This window comes from Pagrus pagrus (genome assembly GCF_965226575.1).
Source record: "Pagrus pagrus genome assembly, chromosome: 15".
NCBI classification, from domain to species: Eukaryota; Metazoa; Chordata; class Actinopteri; order Spariformes; family Sparidae; genus Pagrus; species Pagrus pagrus.
The window spans coordinates 3484289-3507234 of record NC_140199.1 but is presented as its reverse complement, the minus strand read 5'-3'; the positions used below and the strand labels follow the sequence as shown (position 1 = coordinate 3507234).

Here is a 22946-nt window from a genome sequence, read left to right as displayed (position 1 = left end):
TGGAAAAAGGCAAGAAAATCTATAAATAGAGAAACTGTGTGTCAACGATTGAATTAAAGCAGACAAGCAGGTAGACGCTGACACAGGTAATTCTATTACGGCATGTCTGTAACTGAGAGAAACAGTCCAGTCCAGTCTAACCATTCAGCTCACCCTCAGTTTTGTTAGATGGCATCATGTTATACTGTGTGTAGTTGCAGCTCTTTTGGGAAAAGGGTTTCTCGTTGGCACCACCTAACCCATTTCCTGGATACTGAGACTTCCTGTGCTGCTGCAGAGAGCTGAAACATGAGGACATGCTGCCTGGTATTATCCTCCCCATCCCTGACTCTGAAACAGAGAGATTACAGGTACAGTTGTTGGCTTGGATGAGATATTAATGTGAGATATTTTACATACACAAATAAAGAGCTCATACCTGCCAGTGATCCTGCGCTGAGGGAGCGATCCATGACGGCACAACTGTCGTCCCGCATCTTCTTCCAGAGCATTTCTGATGGCTTGTTTTCAGCCTGAAACACAACAACATGGTGACTTAACTGGTACTTTGAGCATTTTTGAATCTCTGCCCTCTAACTAAACTAATGGGTACAAAAGGTTTTAAAATCAGTCCAGTAGACGAACCTAGCCAGCAGCTGCAAAACAGGCTGCAACGGCCACAACTTAAACCTGCACACGTCAAAGTAAGTCTCCTAAAAGTGCTTGTTTTTAAAACTGACAGGCTCAGATTGTTATTTCAAGTGTCTGACAACATGATAGCGTTCTTATAAAAAGTAATATCCTCTTTGTTTAACCACAAACACTTGTTTTATCGCTCTCCTCAAAGCCATCAGATTTCATAGACAAATCCGGTCATTTTACCTCGAAAGCATCGTAAAACTAGTCTCAAGCCTGTCGCTAGCGGACTGTAACACGAGATAATCTGCCCTATTTTTATGCTGTAATCATCGTCAGGAGTAAGAATGAAACTCACCACGGCCATCTGATTGAAGGAGCGCTTGATCCCGTTGGCCATGGCCACTCTGGCCGGACTCATGTCTCTGTAGGCTTGTACAAAGTTGTCCATGGACCTGCACACGCACACACAGCAACATTTAGATTTGATGTCGATATAGCCAGCTACATTTTGACGACACCAAGCTCTCGCCGGTGAGTGGAGAGATATGTGTTAGTGGCTAGTTTGCTTCTGCTCTCTGCTAGGTGTGTGCTTTGTGCTAACTGAACAGGTCTGTTGCTGTTTCACTGGCTCTGTTCTTTGATTCGGTGGCTCTGTGCTTTGTGCTTTTCTTGCAGTCATGCATCGAACACTGCATGTAAAACCTCTCTCAAGTGCATTAATACTTTCTTCTTGGTCTAAAATGTGATTTGTTTCATCACCTCTGTTTCTGCATGAGTTGTGGCATGCCCTGCTGGCAGGACAGGCGCTCCTCTCCAGACAAAGTGTCCATCAGGTAGGACTTGGCGGCCCGTGGTTGTTGTTGGTATGTTAACAGGGGGTCTGGCGGCCACTGAAGGTTCTGCCTGCCACCCATGGAGGACAGAGGGGTGCTGGCTGGAGCTTGGTACGGGGGATTCTGCATGTGGCCCATCATGCATGACCCTGTGCGGGAGTCTATGGTCCCCTGGCTGGAGCCTCTCTTCTCCCTCGCAGCCCAGGACGCAGCAGACTGGTGCTGGTAGGTGCCTTGGGCCTGAGGAGGGGAGGAGAGCGGCTGGAAGAGGCTGGCTATGTTGCTGAAGCTCTGGGGTTTTTGGCTGAGGCTGCTGTTGCTCCCCATGGATCCTGCTTGAACGCGGTCCAGGGGCTCTGACTCTGAGATGATGGGGTTCAGCTGAAAGTCCTCGCCATCCATCGGGATGTAGGGAGCCAAAGTCTCCAGGTCTAAGTCACTCAAGTCCCTCTGGGAAAGTGACAGATGACAAGAAGTTTAGACAAAATAAAAAAGTAAAACAGAGAGGCAGTGAACGTTTGGTGCACATAAAAGAGGAACATTGTTTAGAATAAAAATTGTAGATAAAAACTGATTTATATCTACAAAATGTCCTTCAACATGGGAAAATACCATGCCATGCTAAATTGCCCTTCCTAAAATTAGCTTTCCCAAAAAAGGAAGAGAGAGAAGATGCCAAGTTTTGAATCAGATTCAGCAAACGAGGCCTCAAAAGTCAAATCAATGAACGACTAACAGGGAGGGGAAAAGTTCATGTTCATGGGATTTATGGGATGGAGAACGGGACACACACCTCAGTGTCTATAGGACTCTTTCTTCCGTCTGTGTCCAGAGCGAACAGCTTCTCCGTCAGCTCCACCTTCAGGTCGCTCTCCACGGAGCTGTAGTAATCACCTGGGCTGCTGGGCTGCAGGGGTGAAAGCCAGAGGAAAGATGGAGAATAATGGAGAGGGGGGGGGAGTGAGACAGATAAAGAAGAGGAACAAGATGAAACGTACAGGGACAAAGGGACAAAATGTAAGAGAACGAAACAAAGAGGGATGAGTTTTGACAAAGGCACTATTCACTGCTAAGTCCCGGCTCCTTCCAAATATCCACCCCCGTTATTCTCACACACTCTGCCCACAGTTAGTGACCTTTAAGCCCCCTGGCCTCACTGAACACAGAAGGAACAAACTATGAAACAATCACATCCACCAACTAATTACTCCTTTCAATATAACATTCAGCCTCTCCGGCCCGTCCTCACCGTGGAGCAGCTGCTGAGGCTCGGGGTGGCGCTGCCCGTCGGCGGATTCTGCTGCACGGTGAATGGAGCCGCCATCTTAGCTGAGGTTTGACCTGATGCTGGAGGGGCAGGCTTGTGGCTCTCGCTGGCCCAGGACGGAGGTCCCGGAGGGGCCATAGATGTGGCGGACACCTGGCTGTATCCTGCTGGCTGCTGGGGCTCCTCGAACTGAGAGCAACCTGCGTGAAGGAAGCAGAAATTACAGTCAGTGACAAAAGTGTCATGGAGGAAAAAGATCAATATAGCTTTCATTTCATCAAATAAGGGCAATAATGTGGAAGTATAAAGGTAACGTACGAGGACTGTGTTAGTCAATGAAGTCAATACAGACCGAAGTCGAGGGCGACGATCGTGTCTCCAGCTGTTGGAGCGAGCTGGGCGAGGTCCTCAGGCTCCTCCTTGAGTTTGGTGAAGAGGGAGTCGCCCGGCTCTCCGGTCGCGACTGCTCCTCCAGAGGTGAAGAAGCTGTTCATGTGGTTAGGCTTGAACAGGGACTCTGTCTGCTCCAAGGAGAAAATCATCGACTTCTCCTCAATGTCGCTGCAGGATCAGAGAAGGAGAGCAGAGTGACCGTTACACTTTTTGCCCAATTCAACCTGATCTTGACGTCTCTTCACCTGTGTTCACTCAGAAGTCAGTGCTCACCTGAGGACGTAGTTGATGCACACGATGCACTGTGGCTGAGAGTTGCGGCTGTTATAAATAACAGTTCCCTGGGTTTCTACCCAGACGTAGCCTCCGTTCTTGGCCAGCATACGGTACTGACTGCTGACTGCCTGACCCTTGGTACACACTGCAGAGAGGGACAAGAGGAAGACAGCTTTGTGTTATGAGCTGTTGTATTCGGTGACTCAAGGAGACACGTGTCCATGACCGTACTCAGGTTGGCGGTGGTGATGGTTTTATGGTTCGGTACGAAGGTTCACGCCATATTTTGAAGACCAAATTCACACACGATCCTTTTAGAAAGTTAACGAGTCCCGACAATGAAAACTGAAACCAAAGAATCTTCTCAGAATGAAACTAACCCCATGAGAAAGTCCCTCGAGAACAGAAAGCTATCGTCCTTTGGCTCACTTCAGTCCGATGCAACTTTGAAGTCAAAACTGCATGTGCTGTGTATATTTTTTTGTTGTTAAAATGTTTGATTATTAAATTATTTGTCAAATATCCTTTCATTTGTTATGAGAAGCTGAGAAATCAACCAAACGCTGGTTAACAGGAGAAAGTGGGATGTTTTGACTTTGAGCTGAGAAGAAGATGAACTGGCCACAGTCCAAAGTTCAGCACTGGCGTGGGAAAGGAGCAGGACTGTGGTCAGAGAGTGTACAGAAGGCCAATGAGTGTGTGCGTGTGTGTGTGTGTGTGTGTGTGTGTGTGTGTGTGTGTGTCTGGAGGAAGCTCAGGGCAACATTACATGTAGCAGAGGACGCTGTTAGCATGTGCTGATCGACAGGCCGGTCACGTTGTCCGTGAGAGCTGCTCGCCTGTGTGTGTGTGTGTGTGTGTGTGTGTGTGTGTGTGTGTGTGAGACATAGAGAGAGACAGATAGAGAGTCCTTTATCTCAACAGTTTTCTATGAAGAGAAATAAGACTCAAAATTATAACAAATGTGTGTGTGTTACATGAATGCTACAAATGAGAAACAAAGATTTACAAATTATAAATGTTTTTGTTTTGTTTATTTTTCCTTCCTTTTCTTTTTCCCTAATATGTATCGTATACAGTTTCTGTAGACGCACCTAGTGTATCTCTGAGACTTTATGTAATAAAATATAGAAAATAAAAAGATTTATAAAGATTTATTTTCATCAAAAGGCATCAAAGTCTTATTTCTCTTTTATTTCTTATGCCGATCTGTTTAATCGTACATTACATCGTGTGTTTTATTGTTGTGTTTGTTGTGAAGAACTTTGTAAATGCTGTGCAATTAAACTATTAAACTATTAAACTATTACACACACACACACACACACACACACACACACACACACACACACACACACACACACACAGCCATCATGTTGCAGGGTGGTTTTAAGGAACTAAATTACCACTTTTCCTCCTGTTCTGTTCAGAGCCTCTAATGACATCAGTGGAGAGAAAAGCCATGACACTTCAGAGCCTTGTTACGCACACACACACACACACACACACACACAGACACACACACACACACACACACACACACACACACACACACACATTAGAGTGCCATTAGAATGTAATAGAGGCCACCTGGTCTCCTGTCCACTGTGTTTGTGGCAGCAGATGAACAAACCTCATCAGGCCATCAGCGGCTACACTTGATTCAATAAAGGAAAGACATCTTAATACCATGCCCCTGCTCTGCACACACACACACACACACACACACACACACACACACACACACACACACACACACACACACACACACACACAGATGTATCACCACACAGGAGCCAAACAAATGAAAATAAACTTCTGTGTGTTCACCAGTGTTGATTCATATTAAGTTTACGCCTCTGAGTGTGTGTCCATGTGAGTTGTGCGTGCTTACAGTTGTGGTGGCTCTTGGTGACGCTGTCCGAGTCCAGGGCGTGGTAAAAGTCGTAGACCGAACGACCCAGGAGGTCGTCAGGAGTGTAACCCATCAACTCTGTTACCCTGTAACACACACACACACATATTTAATGATACACTGGATATGACGTTATTAATTTCCATTCCTACACGTGATGCTCAGAAGACAAATCCTGCACTTCGTCCCCGAAACGTCTGAACTTCAAAAGGCTTCACAGACGATTTGGAAATCGAACAGAGAGGTGAGCAGTCTTCCAAAAATAAGAATAATTCACATTCTCTGTCTCTGATGTGTTTCTGGGAACAGCTAATCTCTTTCCAGCAGTTCACTTTGTTAATAAGGATTTTGTTGATGGCTTTGAATTAAAAATCCCCTTTTATTTCCTTTTATTTCTCTCCAGCTCTCTTTTTCCCAGTGATGACCTTAATATGGAGGTTGTGCAGGGTAAATTGCAGGATTACAGTAATCTGATTACCAAAAAAGGGGCAGTAACTCCTGAACATGCAGGTGCGCTAAGTTACACGAACTTTTTTGGAGTGTAAATCACCGAATCCAGCCCGTCGCCTCATTTTTTGTGGCCTATGAAAGCTTGCAAAGTATATAATTTGTGCAATGCAGTGTTAAGACAGTTTGACTTCCATACACTACATGTCCCAGAATACATTTGTCATTTTCCGCACTGAAGTCAGTACACAATCGATAACAGCTCAATATCATAGAGCCTTTTAAAGCAGTTGCACTCCAGCCAACGCAAAATGTGCAAGAAATGAAAAGTCGATGCGGAGGAGAGGCAATCGAATGAGAGATGGGAACATGAACAAATGTCGGTGCTTAATGGAGACGAGTCGGGATGTCTTCTTTGTAATGAGGCAGTGGCAGCGCCAAAGGAAGAGAATTTATGGTGACGCCAAACACAAAGCCAAGAATCTGACTTGCAGTGTTGGCGTTATTCCTAAAACATCATAATTACTGTTGCTCCAGGACTGTTATTTCAGGGTCGAACCAAAACTGAAGCAAGTCGGCTTCTCTTATAATTTTCCATTTATTTTTCTGTTTTCTGACGCTGTATGGTTAGGTTCAGGGGACAAAAACACTTGGTTAGGTTTAGGGAAACATGGTCTGGGTTAAAATCGACCCTTGAATGGATAACTTCTTCCATTTGCATTTTTTCCAGTCTTTTTCCTGTAGTCATTGAAGTATGGTTTCTCCCCAGCAGTGAAATCAAGCTTTATTGTGAAAGAAATCACCAAATCGTCAAAGTGTCTTTGCAGCCCGTTCTCAATCCAACGCGTCAAATACAGCAGCCTGGATTTATAGTTTGACACTGTAGTTACCCGTCTAGCATCATTTTTGTACATAGCAGTAGTATAAAGAGCAAGAAAAGTCCGAGCAGGAGGGTGGTTGTGTGGGTCATATGCAGAGTTTTGCCTGAGTTAAATAAGTTGTTTTAACACCTAAACCTGACCAAGTAGTTGTGGTGTCTAAACCTAACCTAACCGTGGCCGTTGTACGTTTATAATACTCCGAATGTCACAATATGTTAACAGTTTGTCAGCAGACTTTAGTTTTGAAAGTCTAACCGGACTTTGTAAGTAGTTTTTGTGCCTAACGTGACCACAGTGTCCCAGTTTGAAGCTTTAGGCCACCGACCACGCTGCTGTATTTGACGAGTTGGGTGTGAGAACGTGTTAGTTTTAGAGATTATGTGTGAACAAGTCTGCGCTGACCAGAAACAAGCAACAATGTCAGCTTGTCAAGAAACACTACTGCAGACAAAGTCAGGGGGCTTATTTGTTATGAGGTATATTAACACGCAGGTACATTTACAGTATATAGTCTTACCGGGATGAAACTGAGTTTGACACCCCTGTAACACTGACTCGGTTTAAGGCAGCGTCCAAACATACTTGGAGTGGTTTACACTCTTAGTTTTGGTTTGATGGAGACTCATCTGAATAAACAGTGCTGTGAGAACATAATCCAAACAGGAAATGACCCCCGAACACAAGGTTTTATGGGTACAAGGAGACCAGAGAGGGTGAACTGGGAGGAAGAAGAATGCGGACGATTCGAAGCCGTTTGTGAGAATGTGACTATAATCTATGAGACAGACACAGTTTAGATAATAAGATCATAATGATCATATTCATCTTCTATGATTAATAACATTTTAATGTCCTGGAGCTCACAGCCCAGTTATCTCCGTCATCTATCATACACTGTCGACTTCACGTTCCCGGATCAGAAAATCCAGGGATTATTGTAAATCTGCGAGGATAAATTGTCAATAATAAAGTCACAGTGGGATGAAGATTAATAATGTGTGATTGATGATGTGTTGAGTGGATTTGCTGTGAGAACGACTGAGACAGAGAGACACCGTTGTCTTCAGATTATCATACGATGCCGGGCAGCGAAGACGAAGGAGAGGAGAGCGGACAAGTGGACGAGATGAGGCGCAAAGGGGAGAAAGTGAAGCAAGGAAAGGAAAAAGGGAACAAGATGGTTGGATAAATGGAAGATGGAAAAACATGAGGGAGAAAAGAAAGAAAACAAAATCATATCCAAGAGTGGTTACAACTAAAATAGCATCAAATTATAATAATGATGATTATAATGATCGCTGGCTCACGACCTTCCCTTCCCGCTTTCTGTCCTTTCTCCGCCTTCACCTTCACTTTTCTTCAATCCGTTCTTTCAGCGAAGAAGAGGTTTTGATATTAACCTTCATCAGGTAATAAATATAAAATATAGGATATATGGATGAGACTGTTACAGACGGTGTGGTGTTAATAGTAACCAGCAAATATTACGAACACACTGGACTTTTTAGGAGTTTTTAAACAAACTCATGTTAACCTATAAGGTTGGACTTTCTGTGTGTGGAGGACTGATACTGTCAAAATAAAATAAAAATAAAACAAATGGCTCAATAAATCAGTAACTGTGTCATTAAGTGCATTAAAAATAATGCTAAAATTAAATGTTGCCATTAATCGATCCATAAAATGTGACATACATTGATATTAATCAGATATTTTAATTTTAAATAATATTTACTTTGTATTAACTTTTATATGTATACACTTTTAAATGTATTTAGTTATTTACAGATTTATTTATGTATTTAGTCTTGTATTATTCTTGCAAAATGCAAAAAGGGAAAAGAATAAAGAAATAAAAACGTAAATAAACAATTTTAAATTGAATAAAATAAAAAATTAAATGGGAAAGTAAATAAATAGGGGAATTACTGCAGTGGCAGATAAACACAGAAATATCTCTTTATGTCACATTTTATAATAATAAAATGCCTCCAACTAATTTTAATATACTTTTGGGTGCATTTAATGGTATAATGTGTTTGTTAAGCCATATATTTATTGCTTTATTCATGTAATGTGCCCCGAGTCTTGACAGATTAATTATGCACCTTGATAATAGAATAACTTGTAAAGAGATCTAAAATCAGACACATTTATATCTATTTAAAAAGAGATCCCACTCTCAGTGGGACTTAAAATAAAGGTGGATTTAATGAATACAAATTATTAATATTGGGGGGATTCTGGCAGTTTGAGTCGTCTTTACCTCCGGACTAAGTGAGACGTCTCCTTCCTCCCTCCCTCTCTTTGTCACGAGCTAAAGAAACTCTGTGTCCCGTCCCTCTAATGAGTCTAAGTCCCTGCTGAGCCAGGAGGGTGACGCACCGACAACAAACTCATTTGCGTAATTGGAAGAGAAGATTTGGGCAGCTATTAAATTGCAGCGAAAAAAGGGAAGAAAAAAAAGAAAAAAGAAAATGGGTCCTTGTTCGCGGCGCCGCCGTGCACGGACGTGTGCGCGCAAACACACATTCACTGTTCCTGCAAAAGGGACCTTTGTCCTGCATGAGCAACTTGATAAGATTACAGGTCTGAGAGCATGTGCTTGTGTAACACGAATCAGTGTGTGTGTGTGTGTGTGTGTTTTTGTGTGTTCGTCATCACCTCCTTCTGCTAGTTGGAGGGAAATATTTGGGTTTTTTGGCTTCAAGATGGCCGCTGAGTTTAGGGGAGACACAACAGGTAGATATATATATAACAAAAATGTTTCATACATCTGGAGAACAACATCTGTAGGCTGCGGCGTCTCTGCAGCTCCACAGTTCTTCCCGTTCTGTCACAGATCAGGCCACATTGTGGTAATATTTTGATTAATCAAGCCGCCCTGAGCAGCGTGTGAGTGACAGCTTCAAATACAGGAATGTGTGTGTTTGCGGGCTTGTCTACGCGCGTATCGGCGATCGGGAACACTTTCCATAGACTGACGGTGTCGTGACAGCATCGTATTAAAGTATTAATGTTTCATCTCTGGCTTAAATTTCCCACTGACGTCGCTGCCAAATCAAACTGGTTCAGTCAACGCGCCGCACGCAATCAGTCAAAAAACAGTCCTGTGTGTGACTGTGTGTGGAGCTTGTGTTGATCTTTAATGATTGTGTTTTAAGTGGCAGCGCTCCACAGCGTGACGAAGCAGCTCTGTTGAGGATCTCGACTGGGGATCTTTAAAGGGCTTATTGTTTTCCTTTAAAGTTTTTGTGGATTTTCTGGTTCCTCGATCGCAGATTTGTTTTTCCCTTTGTTCTGTTTCGTGGCTTCGGTTTCACGTGGCTGTAAATCGAGGACTTTGCTTTGTTTTGTTTTCGTCTGTAGGAAAAAATAACTCATTTTAAGACGTAATGTCAGGCTGTTAGCTTCTGACTGTTATTTGTTACACTGTTTGACATTTTAACGAACTGATTACAGATTCAAGAGATTATTTAATGAGGAAAACACGAGCACGAAAGCAAAACAAAGATATTATTTGCTTTCATTGGCTTTAGTTCCCGTACTGGCTTCATGTCCTCACTACAATCCTCCTCATCAATTACAAACATCAGCTCTTTCTCCTGCTTCACTCTCTGTAATGTGTCTGCGCCTACCTCTCGTCGCAGTAGGTGAACTTCATGTCCATGCTGTGTCTGCTCAGGAAGGTCTTGCTGTCCATCGGCGTGTCGATGTTGGACGGGTGTGGGATGGGTTCGCACATCAGGACAGCGCAGGTGAGCGGCGGCTCTTTGAAACCACACAGCCCTCGCGGAGGGCAGCTGTTGTACATCTTCAGCTGTCCGGTGCAGTGCAGCACCTGGAGGGAGGCAGCAGGTGGACACGTTTAACTTATAACCCAGAAAAGTCCGATTTGGATGATTTGCTCTTCCTTTTCGACATATACCTAATTGAAAACAGCACGCAGGGAATATGTTTATACATGTTATAATGATTTACCTCATCGACTTCATTGATCTTTGTAAATATATTGTGAATTTGATCCGAGCTACATGTTTCAAACATATGATTGTATGAAGGATATCACTGGTTGGGCTCAGGAACAGGAAGGACTGCAGTTTATACTTAATTGGGAAGACATCAAAGACATGTCAGGGGTTGTGTGTGATTATAAACAGGACAGGAAAGAAGAAATAATATTTCTTTAACAGAAAATTAGGCCTATTTCTCTGCTGACTTTGGTGTAATCATTGCCTGTTCTTGTAAACGACTGGATATCTGCATCTCCTCAGGCGTCCACCAATAAATCAAGTCTGAGGAGGACTCAGACTCTCCGACTGTGTTCACATTATCTTCACATATTCAGCCTCTGACAATGCAGCTGCAAATTGATTCATTGCTTCATAAACAGTTTCGCAGTGATGATTTATCGTCCCGCCAACTAGAAAGTAATGTCTGTGTAGGAATGCATTGGGTGTGTTTCTCTTATTTTCATCAATCGAAGACCTGCACGCATGCGATGTGCAGATGCTGCAGATGTGTTGGCTCTCTCTCACCTTCCAGCTGGCTGACTTGAGGTTGACGGTGCGTCCTCTGTTGGTCACCGTGCATTTCATCCTCATGAAGAAGTCTCGCTCGGTGCTCAGCTCTTTGCCTTTTTTACCGAAGCCGCTGCCTGAAAGACAGACGAGCACAGAAGGGAAATTAAGCCGGTATAAGCGAGCACTTATTGTATTGAATTATATTGTTTTGTATTGTATTTTATTGTGAAGATGCAAAATGGAACTAGGATACTAAATTCGCTTAATTGACTGACTTCCTGTGAATATTTTAACCTCACAAAATTAATCGGTTTCACATGCTTTGTCTTTGCAACTCAAACTTTTATACATCGATAAAATGTAACTACATTTAATCAAGTACTGTACTTCAGTACAAATTTGAGGGTCTTATACTTTACTTTAGTATTTCCATTTTCTGCTACTATATATTTTGACTTGGAAGCAAATATTGTACCTTTCACCTTTCTTAATCTTTCTGGTCTTTAAGTGCTTACATTTACTTGAAACTGTGATGACAGGAACCTGTGTTTCCACCAGTGTTTTTGTGAGAAAATTATAAAATGAGTGACCCCATGTGACTAACAACCAAATATAGTATGAAACAGAAATTGCTGTATCTCAAAAACTACAAAGAATCGTATCAAATGTTTGGTACCACTGGATTCAGAACAACTTGAATTCCAATGATAGCTGTGCCTTGATTCAGTGTAAAGTGTGATCAATTTTTTCTACTAATTAAGGCATGAAAAATGTATAAAATCCATTTTTTTAATTTTGTAATGTGTAGCCACGTGTCTCGGTAGTTTCCTCTGCAAATTCTGTGTTTCTACCTCTAACAGAAAGAAATCTGTGGGGCTTTTCCTTAAACTACTAAATATAGTCATGAGTCATGAAGTATCACTCGTACGGGTGACTGTAACTATCACCAAAGTAATATTTAAACCACATACTTTTACTTTCACTCAAGTGTGACTTCAGTGTACTTCTTACAACACTGCTTTTATAACACATTTAACCTTCAGTAAATCCTCTTGTCCTTTATAATCAGAGCTAGGTCACATATTCGCTGCTTGTAGCTTCAATTACATATTTCTGATTATGTTACATTTTCTGTTTTCAGCAACAAAATGACCGACAACAGAAACAAGTTTTTAAAATGTGTCCTAATCTGCCTTTCCCTTATGTCACTGGGAAAACGGTCAAGGTTTCGACTGCGTGAGAACACATACTCACACACACACACACACACACACACACACACACACACACACACACACACACACACACACACACACACACACACACACGGTCAGAGGACGTGAAAAACGAGCCAAGCTGTTACATCACGAGGTCAGGGTTCAGACCTGGAGCTGCAGCCTGCAGAGAGAAGTGGTGGAGTGTGTCTTTTGTCAGTCTCCGTGCTCACAAGTGTGTCTTTGTCTTTATATAGTTACACAAAACAAACAACACAAAAATACTTTACACATCCTCTCTCACTGGAGAAAAAGAAAAAGTCATGCGGTAATATGTGTTAACGGGAAACGGCGGCTGTAAAATATCCAGTATTGCTCCAGTTGTGTGTTTTGTGGCCACAGCTGATAAGAGTTATCAACCACAGCTTAGTGAGTGTGATTGTGAGTGTGTGTGTCATTATTTTCTCATGCAAACCTTCCTCAGTTACACACTTATTATTTTCCAGTTGTTACAAAGTTGTCTTGACGTTTCTCCTCAGGAAACATGCAGTATAAATGTGTGTGTGTGTGTGACTTTCTGCTGAGTCTCTATCAGAAGCAGATAACTCCCGGTTCCTCTCGGGGTGTTTTTCCTCGTCTTGTCGTCCTCACAGCTCTTATCATCGCCTTTCCCTCGTCTCTGCAAACAGCAGCTCCCACACACACACACACACACACACACTCCTCGGCTGTATCTGTCTTTAGGTTCCTCTCTATATGGTCCGTGACCTTCTGTCCTCATGTTTGTTCTGGCTACTTGTTCATGAGATAGACAATATTATGTAACAGTGTGCATGTATGTTTTTTGTCCTGTTTTTCTTGGATTAATTTCTCTCCCACCAACACAACTCTGTGTATGATTATTAAGGAGCTTCAAAGCTGCACACAGACACTGACCACGTAGATGTTTATGGTTTGAGAGCCAAGAATTGCAAGAACCTCTCTCTCGAGAACGTTCTCACCCCACCGGGTCAAACACAGCAGCCTGGTAAGTGGCCTTATCCTCCTAGGTTTGACACTGTTGGTGACCCTCAAGCGTCACTTCTTGAAGAGTCCCTTGATTGCAGTTATATAAAGAGTTAGAGGAATCAAGTCGAGGGCGCTTGGGGTGGTTGGGTGGGTCATACATCTGACTTTAGCTCCAGAGACCAGGTTATTTTACCAAAGTATGATGTTTTTCTAAACCTAACCAAACCGTTTGACAACCGTTTGTCAGCAAGCTTTATATTAAAAGTGTAATTAGACGCATTATAAAATAATTACCGCTAATTTGACACTAAACAGTAAAACATTGTTGCAATGAGGTCAAAACAAGACAGAGACATATGTGGATAACAGATGTGTGTGAGACTGTGCTGACCAGCTGTCTTCAGGCTGAGATTTTCTCTGATCTCTTCGTGGTCACATGGATGAGTGAAGTCAAAGATGCTGTGACCTGTGAGGTCCACCTGCAAAATACAAACAACTCCATGAAACACAAATATAACAAATAAAAACACAATATTGGAACATTTTCATAGAAACACATAGTGGTCCTGTTACTGCCTTATTAAAATGAAAGTAGCGGAGTAAATAGTTTTATAGTTCCTCCTGCAATGCGGTGGAAATTAATCCGAGTTCGTTTCCACCACTGAGTGATAGATATGTCTTGTTTTTCATGTCTGGCAGCGTAGCAGTGTTGTGTTTGGGATAAACACAAGAGGAAGAACGTGGCAGAGAGTGTGAGTACTGACGGCTAACAGGATCGAACAAATAACAGAAATCGCTTCGACACAAAACAAACAGGAAGTCGTCACCGCGGATCAGCAAATCAACCAAAAAGTTGCCCTTTCACCGCAAATTACGGTCAACTCCACCTCCTCTGTGATTTGCTTTTCGATTTCGGAGCCAGCGGATGAAAAAAAAGTGCTGAGTTTGTTTAGAGTTGAACCTCGGTGTCTGGCCTGAGCACACACTGCTGGTGCGAGAGGTATTTCACACAAACACAACAGGCTCGCCTGACTGACAGTTCACATCCACGTCTCTGACTCTCACGTCTCACTGCCGGTCTGGGTTCATGTCTTCCTGTTTGCAAACTGATTTCCAGTTAAAATAGCAGAATACATACTAATAATTTAAGCCAGGGGTCTTCAGCCTTTTTCAGGCCAAGGACCTCTGAGCTGATGGGAGGAGCAGGGACCCGCTGCTACATATGTTGTATAAAATGACGTTGCATATCAAACCGGGCCTACGATGTGTAGGGCAGCCTGCGGTGCCATGTGTAAACAAGTCAGCAGCCGCTGTAGCGTGGCCGATGCTGGCTGCATTTCTGAGGTGAAGGGTATGTCAGAGTCTCCTACTGGATCATTTCACTGTGGCTCACAAGAATGTCTGTACACTCGGGGTAATAATACAGATAATTATAGAGATAACTGGCCAACAAGGAATTAAGCATCGGGTGACGTTAATTTGCTTACGTGACTGCACTAGAAATCACAGGGAGACTATCATGAATGTTGTGCAAAATCCATCTTTGCTAATAACATGTTGGATTCATTTTAATGTGCATCTTAAGACAATAAGAGCAGTGTTGAGTAGAAACAGAAGTCTTATATTCAGAACTAAACACCGCTTAGTTTTCTTCCCCCAGTATATCAAGTGAAACAGTGGCGGTCCATGTACTGTCCGTGCTTTTTAGTAGATGGAGGCCTGTTGTTTGTATGACAATACCTAAAATAAATATGTATGTGACAACATTAATAGCAGGAGAACAGCGGATAAAACTCCCTTTTTCATCTTATTTTCTGCTTCAGTGTTTTGCACAATGCTTCCTTTGTTTTAATGTTTGTCCTTGAACGTCCAGGTCCGAATGTTTGATGGATTCTGAGTTTATTGTTTTGGTTATTCTCTCTTTTTAAATAAATTATAAATACATTAGTTGATGTATGTTTAACAGCCTTGGGTTGGTAGTAAGAAAGTATTGGATTGCGTTTTTATTACATTTTGTGATATGATGAGTCTGATAATAAGAGGAAGTTGGAATCTATGGCCTTAATCTTTAAAACTTCAAACTAACACACCTGAGCTTCATCTTCTTGTCTGCTAAGTGCATTTCCCGTCTTGATTTATCCTAAATGCGGCTCACTATTATTAAAACAGGACACTGTGAGTGTGTTTTTACATGCTGTACCTCCACAGCTCCGTCAGCGTGGACGAGGGACATTAAGAGGCTCATGTTCTCCACTGTTTGTCCGCCTGCACGTCTCTGTTTGTTCTTTAACGGTCACGTACCTGCGTGAGCCCCATGAATTTGCTGATGTTCTCGGACAGGAATATCATGTCGCCGTCGGACGTTACCACGGTGATGAAGCCCTCCAGAGACTTCAGGTACAGACTGTCCATCTGTCTGTCCTCATCGGCGTCACTGCTGCTGCTGCTGCTGCTGCTGCTGCTACAGCCTGCAGGGACGGACAGAAAACAAGGTGGGTTACACAAACCGTTCCTCTCATTCCCTGCTGATTATAAATGGATATCATCTTAAATGTGTGTGTGTGTGTGTGTGTGTGTCAGGCTTGTTTTCCCTCTTGCAGCTTTGGCTCGGGGCCAAAACAAACCAGTGCAGCTTCTTCCTGCGTCTCAGGCCACTCCTGATCCCCGGCCCTGACAAATTACACCCGAAAACTACACGAGCTTTCATAACAGCTGCCCACTTCTTCAGAACATAACTCACACATTATGTTCAAATATGTACAGCGCGGTATCCAAACATTCACACACAACAGACTCCAGTTGTGTCCACAATGTCTCGTTTAAGAGCTAATTAATACAAAAAAACAAAGAAACTGGCCCCGGATCAAGAGGGAGTGTGTGTGTGTGTGTGTGTGTGTCTGTTTGTGTGTGTGCGTGTGGACGGTGGCTTCACACCGAACAAAGCCCAGTAGCCGACGGGGGTGGAGGTGCTTGCAATTCCTCCAGTGTGCTTCCCTGAGATAAGAGAGGCCAGTTCTCAAGGCTCCCGGCGAGGCTCGGGGCTCGAGCTTGGAACCGGGCCCAGATAGCGTTAACCCCAGGGGGAGCCCAGAGCTTTCTCATGGGCCCCGGGGAGCTGAGGGAGACTCTCGGGTCCCAGTCCAAAGACCGGCGGCACCTTTGGCCTAAATACTGAGCTGTGATTACCAGTCATTTGGACGGAGTTGCACTTTTCTTCTCTGTGTTGTTCTTTGGTTGCGTAACTGCCCTTGTTTTAAAATAATGGAGCGCGGAGGGACAGCTGCTGCTCTGACAATCATTTCTCTCACTGTCTGACATTTTTATCTGCTGCACTGGACAGAATGAAGTGACAGGTCGTATGAGAGTTCACACAGTCACAGTGGGAATCTTTCCCTTTCCTTCACTGTTTGTAACTGCAGTTATCCCGGTGCCTCTGCTCTCATAACTGTTTCAAACAGAGGACTTGAAAAAGACAAACTTCAGGGTGTGTAGCGCCGAACAAAAACCGTCAGAGGAAACCCTGTTAACGTCATCCGCTCTCTGAAGTGCTCTTCAGTTACCGAAGACTCAGATTTCAGGTTTTCTGTCTGAGAGTTTCACGATAAAAGGATTTTTATGTCCTTTTATTGCCAGAAAGTGAAAGATTTCATGTAACAACCACCAACTTGCTGAAGCAGAGGGTTAGAAACTGTGTCGACGTGGGATATTTAAACAGATTAAGCTCATTAAAACATATTATCTTCTTGCGATCACATGTTATACACATATTGTTTTAGCTTCATTACCTGCACTGCAGTTAAAGGGGCATTATGTAGTTTTTCAAACTAATATTTTAACTAATATTAAACTTAATATTTACAATATAATGAGGTAATAACACAAACTCAAAACTCATAACTGAAATTGTCCTTTAAGGTCAGTTTGTTTTCAAACTTTCTAACGATTGGGTTTGAAAATAGTCATGTTTTTTAAAAAAATGGTCAAAACTATAAATATTTGCTGATTCTCTTTGTAAATCTCATACACGATACACAACAACAGTCAAGGAGAGCAGTTAGACATAAAATAAATGATGTAACACTAAACACACCCAAAACTATTCACTCCCAAAATCACAATGTGTTTTTACATTTCTGTTCTTTCCTGGTTTCACTGAACGAAGATTAAATCTATCGATATCATCAGACATCTTGAGTTTCTTGGAGCTGTATTTCTCTGCTTTCATGGACGCAGATTAAACCGATACTGGGAATACCTCCCTATAAATTAGAAAACTGATGTTTCACAATAATTTTCATCTAGGTCGAGTCAAACTTGTACCAACCAGCGAAATAAAACACTGAACACATCCAAATCAGCTTAGCTTCCTCATCAGAACATCTCGTTCCTTCTTATGCAACATGACGAGTTTGCATATGTGCCTGCTGCTCGGTGCCTATACGCCATGTTTGTGTCTGTAGGAGTGTGTGTTCCCGAGTGCGCATGCAAACATGTTTGGCGCCACGGCAGACGGGTGTTATGGCTAGCGGGGGTAATGCCAGCAGCAGCCCAACGATGGGCAGAGCTCCTCGCTTCCTCTGCAATCTCATGCTGCCATCACAGAGCAATCAGACCGGACTGATAACGCTGAGATATCTGCTGCTGGATCTCGTGGATCTCCCTGTCCTCGCCTCCCCTCTCACCACTCGCTTTCCTACCCTCATTACCTCCACTGCTCCTCCTCTGCACTCTCTCCCCCTCTCTTACTGTATATCACTCCTCCTCATCACCTCTTATTTCACTCTTCCTCATCTCTTCTGACGTCCTTCCCCGTATTTTGATCGCACTACAATTTCTAGGAATTTTCTTAATTCTGCATTTAAATGGCGAGTTTACCCAGATCACCTTGTGGATTATTATTATTATTATTATTATTATTATTATTATTATTATTATTATTATTATAACAGGGACTTCAGGATTGTGTTATCTCAAAATGTTGGAACATGAAACTGAAACTATCTGCGTACCAGAGAAAACATGATTTGTTTTTCTGGAATTTGACCCCTTAACTCAACATGAAACTTATGTAAGCACATGCAAACGTCCAAGTAAAGTTTAAAGTTTACTTTCTATGCACTTTTTTTTTTAAATAAAACAAAAAAAGTTAGAAAAAAAGTCAATACAAGTAAAATATATGTTCAGGTGAGGTAGAAAAACCCAATTCGGGGCTTATCTAAAGATGAAAATAGCTCACCGAAAAGATAGAGAGAGGAAAACATTAAATAAATACTACTAATAGCAGAGTTAAAGGTTATTCATTTGCCTGGTTTTATGAAAATGAACTTGAGAATTACGAATAAGGAACTTTTTTAAACTTTAAAAATAAAGTGTATGAAGAATGATGACATTAAAGATAGGTGGTATATCACATTTCAAGAAGACTTGCAGAAAGCTGCTTATCTGCCTGCCCGTATAGTATTACAGTAAGTGAGGTAAAGGTTTATTAGGCTGTAATATAAAGTCAGTAGAAGTGAATGTTGAGTGAACAATGGCTATAAAATAATAACTCTATCACTAACTAACAAATAACTGTCACTAAATGAAACAATCAACTCATTTTGTGTCCTGCGTTGTTGGTAGTTGCTGCTCTGCGAGGAAAAAAGGAAACTATCCGGTCGTCTTTGCAACCTTTCCTTCTTCAGATTTACACTAGATATTAATTTCTGTATCACCAGGAGATCTGATACTACATCTTTAATTCTTCTTATTGTCATTTCTACCAGTCTATTATTAAGCTTTCAAGCTTTCTACACATATTATGTAATTTCACAATGTAAGAATGTGAGCAGCTCTGGGTAGCCTGTTAAATAACCACCATCTAGCATGACTCAGGCACAAACGTTGACAGGTGAGGCAACGTTTCAAAGTTTTACTCAGGTTACGCTTCGTCTCGTTCGCCGACTTCCTCCTCTGATGTTTTTCCTGGAAGTTGTCGCAGCAGTCAGGGTAAAATGACGGACTTCTCTGGTTTGAACATCGTTGGAAACAATACAACAATATAAAGCGAGTGCTATATATTTATATAAAGGAGTTATTAAAAGTGATTCATTCTTTTTATGATTGATGACAGAAATAGGAAGTAGCGGTCGCCATTGTTTAAGGAAGCGTTGGTTGTATGCATCACAGTTTCCCCGTCAAACAATGCAAAGCAGTTTATAAAAACATGATAAGTAGGCCGTCAATAAAAGAATAAACCATGTTCAGATTTATGGATAAAGGTTAAGGTCTCGTATTAGTCACAATATGTGCCGACTCCAGCGGCGGCCTGCGATAACACAGTGGCTTTGTTGTGCGGCCAATAATTGTTCAGTGCCACAGAACCTGATTTTTAAATGTTACGAACATTTCCAGTTTTTCTTCTCGTTATATAAGGACGCAGGCAAACAAAAAGTACAAAGGGGCGTATGAGTGCAAGTCATACTTTTCTTTTTGTAATCATGTGAAGGTTTTTATATTTACTTTGCTTTTTATTGTTGTTGGTGTGGAGCTACTTTTTGTTAGAGGCATTAATTCAAGTTAAGTTTCAATTTTTCTATCTCGGATGTTTCAAACTGATTCTACGAACCGTTTAATTACTCCGTACGTACATACGGACAACTCCTTGCATTTGAAAATCTCCTTTCATAACTGATTGAGTCCGTCTCTGATCTCACTGCGAGACGCGGCGAAGGAATTCCAGAACAATAGGTCCGTTTTTTTTATTTTTGTCGAGCTTCCTCAGCTTCTAATTTTAAATCAGACAAGAGGAAGGAGTGCACAGCGAGGGCCCAACAAATACCTTCCTACTTAACTGGACGATTAGTCACAGGGGCCTACCTGCCAACACACACACACACACACACACACACACACACACAAATTTAAATGCAGCAGACTTCATCCTGGGTGTGATTGGGTGTGTGTGGTACCGTGTCCTCACCTGTGGCGAGCAGCTTGCGTGTGCGCAGGAAGCTGATGGCCAGCCTCATGATGGAGGCCTTGTCCAGGTGAGAGCTGACGCTGTGGGGCAATGGCAGCTGGTGAGCGAGGTCGTAGAAGACCTCCGTCTCTTTGCTGCGCCTGCAGCGAGCCGCATCCCGAGACTTCTCCTTACGCCGCTCTGAGCTGCTCCTGCACAGAAAGACACAAGACAGGAGGACGGTCACACCTTCGGTTTGTTGTGAGGACACTGAAAACCAGCTTGTTAACTGATAGTCTAATGAATCTTTTCACTTGATGCCTTTATAGTTTCGTATAATCAGTGGAAATTGTTTCCAGACTCACTGTCGGTTCACTGGTAGCAGTTGTGTTGATTGTTATACTTCAGATCTTTTGGTTTCTTGTTCGACGTTGTATAAAACCGCTGCTGGCAAACTTCAGCGTTAAGAGCTCAGGATCATAAATCTTCATGTGACTGTACAGTTTCGCAGGAAGTTCACTCACAAGTCAAAACACAATACGCTTTTCAGAATCGATACACAGAAGTGTTTTGTTGTCTGAGACTCAAAGTCACACTGTTGCTGTTTGCTAATTAAGCTCAACTTTAGCAAGACGTTTGCCAAATAGTCCTGAGAAATATCACATGACGTAAACTTCCATATTCTCAGTCGCTCATCTAAAAACACATCTGAGCCTGCTGGCGATATGGAGGCATTTATTTTATAACTCTGACTTCAAAATGTTCGGACTGATAAACTTAATTACACTTCTTTACTTTTCTTTTTTGGAAAAACACACTGAATTTGATGCAACGTGCAAACTAAGAAGCACAGCGTCTCAACTTTTTTGCAATCTGAGTCGTATCATATAAAAATGTAATTTTCTTTTTTAATTCTCTTGCACTTAATTAATTTCCTTTATTGGACAATAAACTTAAACTTGAGAATGTATATTCATACAGAAGGACAACGTGTTTCAATGCCCCAAATTTTCGATTTCTTTTTTGCACATTTGCATCTTTTCAAGTCAAACGAATTGTTTTCTTTGAGACTTTTTAAGACGCGAGTCAGACCCTGGAAACAGCTGCTACATGTGGACAAACTGTCCTGTGTTTATCTCATTATACTAACGATAAGCCAAACTTTTGCATCAGTTTTTAATGTTATTTTTAGTTTTTTAGTTTTTGTTGTTATTTTAAAACAAACCCGATACAGAATAAAGAAAAGGGAATATAAAGAAAAAGGAAACGAGATTCTAGAAACAATGAAACACAAAATGACAGACTGATAAATTGGCTGATTGCTTCATGTTGTTTTTGATTTAATCCATTTACAAGGTGAGGGCCAAATGTTGTGCATTTCTATTGTCCAAGCCCTAAAAACGAACCACTTTTACATTAATATTATCAATATATGATCCTTCTTTAAAGCCAAAAGTTTTTAGCTCTAATACATTTTATTCCGGAAACAAAAACATGCAGTTATCAAAATAAAACTAATTATATTTAAAGATAATTTAAAGACAATTTTGTTGGAGTCCAGCCATCAATCACAGCGTTTCACAGATGCTTCATCTGAGGATAATAATTTCTAATGGATGATGATTTGGTTTTAAAATAAACCTCGTTGTGGACAGCTGCTCAGGGATGTGGGACCAGGTGATTATTTTCATCTTCTCAGTTTAATTCAGAAATTTTGGCCAAAACAGTAATTTCTCAAGATAAAAAAACAAACATTCAACTGTGATCCAAAATAAGCTCTGGTCTCATGTCAATGTCTACAAACAAGAACAATCTTGAACTGTGCATGATTTTCTGAGAATATGATTTTGTTTTCTGGCTCGATGCAACAATAAGTCTGATTTTGGTGCAGAACATCAGACGGTCCAGAGGTTCAGTCTCCGGTCCAAGAAAGCAGCAACAACAAACCATATTAGGACATCACACATGGGAGACTGGGTTTCTCTGTGCTCTGTCTAATGCTCACATTCATACCTTAACACTGTTTCAGCCTCTGCATACTGTCTGGGTGCAACAATATTCAGATTTATATGCAGAGACTATAATAGAGAATTAAAGACAACACAGCATTTTAATGAGAGCAGTCGTTTCAGACCAGCAGCACCACAAACAGTTGAAGCTGGAGATGAGTGAACTGCCTGAAGTTTGGAGGTATAATACAGACGTGGAGGGATGAACAGTGACCAATATGAGTATACGTCGTACAGTTGTACCACCAGATATGGCTTGGCTGGTCTGTCACCTTCATTAGTATTTAGTTTTGACACTATAGGTTTCTTTTAAAGAAGAAAGTGCAGGTTAGGTCAGCTGGGAATAAAAATGCAGGCATCAGTGAAGCCCAGCTGCATTTGGGATTTGATGTCGCTGAGCAGGTGTAGTGGCTAGTGTCGAGACCAAGTCGAGACCAAGATTGTTTTAAATTTTTCTCAGTTTGTCCTGATGCTGTGTTGTTGCTCTGGTTAGACTTCCAGTCCAAAATATCTGGTTTTCGTCGCCACAAATGCGGCTGGACGTTGTCCCGAGGTCTCCTTCAAAATATCCAGTGTTGTCACACTTACAAATGTTGAAACACGGACTCGAACCTCACTTTTA

The 22946-nt window shown here is 41.9% G+C and overlaps 1 protein-coding gene across 1 annotated transcript in view; it reads right to left on the bottom strand.

Annotated features, from left to right (window-relative positions):
• epas1b (endothelial PAS domain protein 1b) overlaps positions 1–22946 on the bottom strand; it is a 51039-nt gene that overhangs the window by 6649 nt on the left and 21444 nt on the right. Inside the window, exons 2-15 of the mRNA XM_084375996.1 lie at positions 20337–20527; positions 15677–15843; positions 13767–13854; positions 11169–11287; positions 10269–10471; positions 5282–5388; positions 3385–3532; positions 3071–3279; positions 2701–2918; positions 2245–2358; positions 1378–1901; positions 974–1070; positions 419–512; positions 154–330 (exon numbers count right to left, since the gene is read on the bottom strand). Of these exons, the coding sequence (XP_084232122.1) occupies positions 154–330; positions 419–512; positions 974–1070; positions 1378–1901; positions 2245–2358; positions 2701–2918; positions 3071–3279; positions 3385–3532; positions 5282–5388; positions 10269–10471; positions 11169–11287; positions 13767–13854; positions 15677–15843; positions 20337–20527 (2456 nt within the window). The remainder of the gene's footprint in view (positions 1–153; positions 331–418; positions 513–973; positions 1071–1377; positions 1902–2244; positions 2359–2700; positions 2919–3070; positions 3280–3384; positions 3533–5281; positions 5389–10268; positions 10472–11168; positions 11288–13766; positions 13855–15676; positions 15844–20336; positions 20528–22946) is intronic.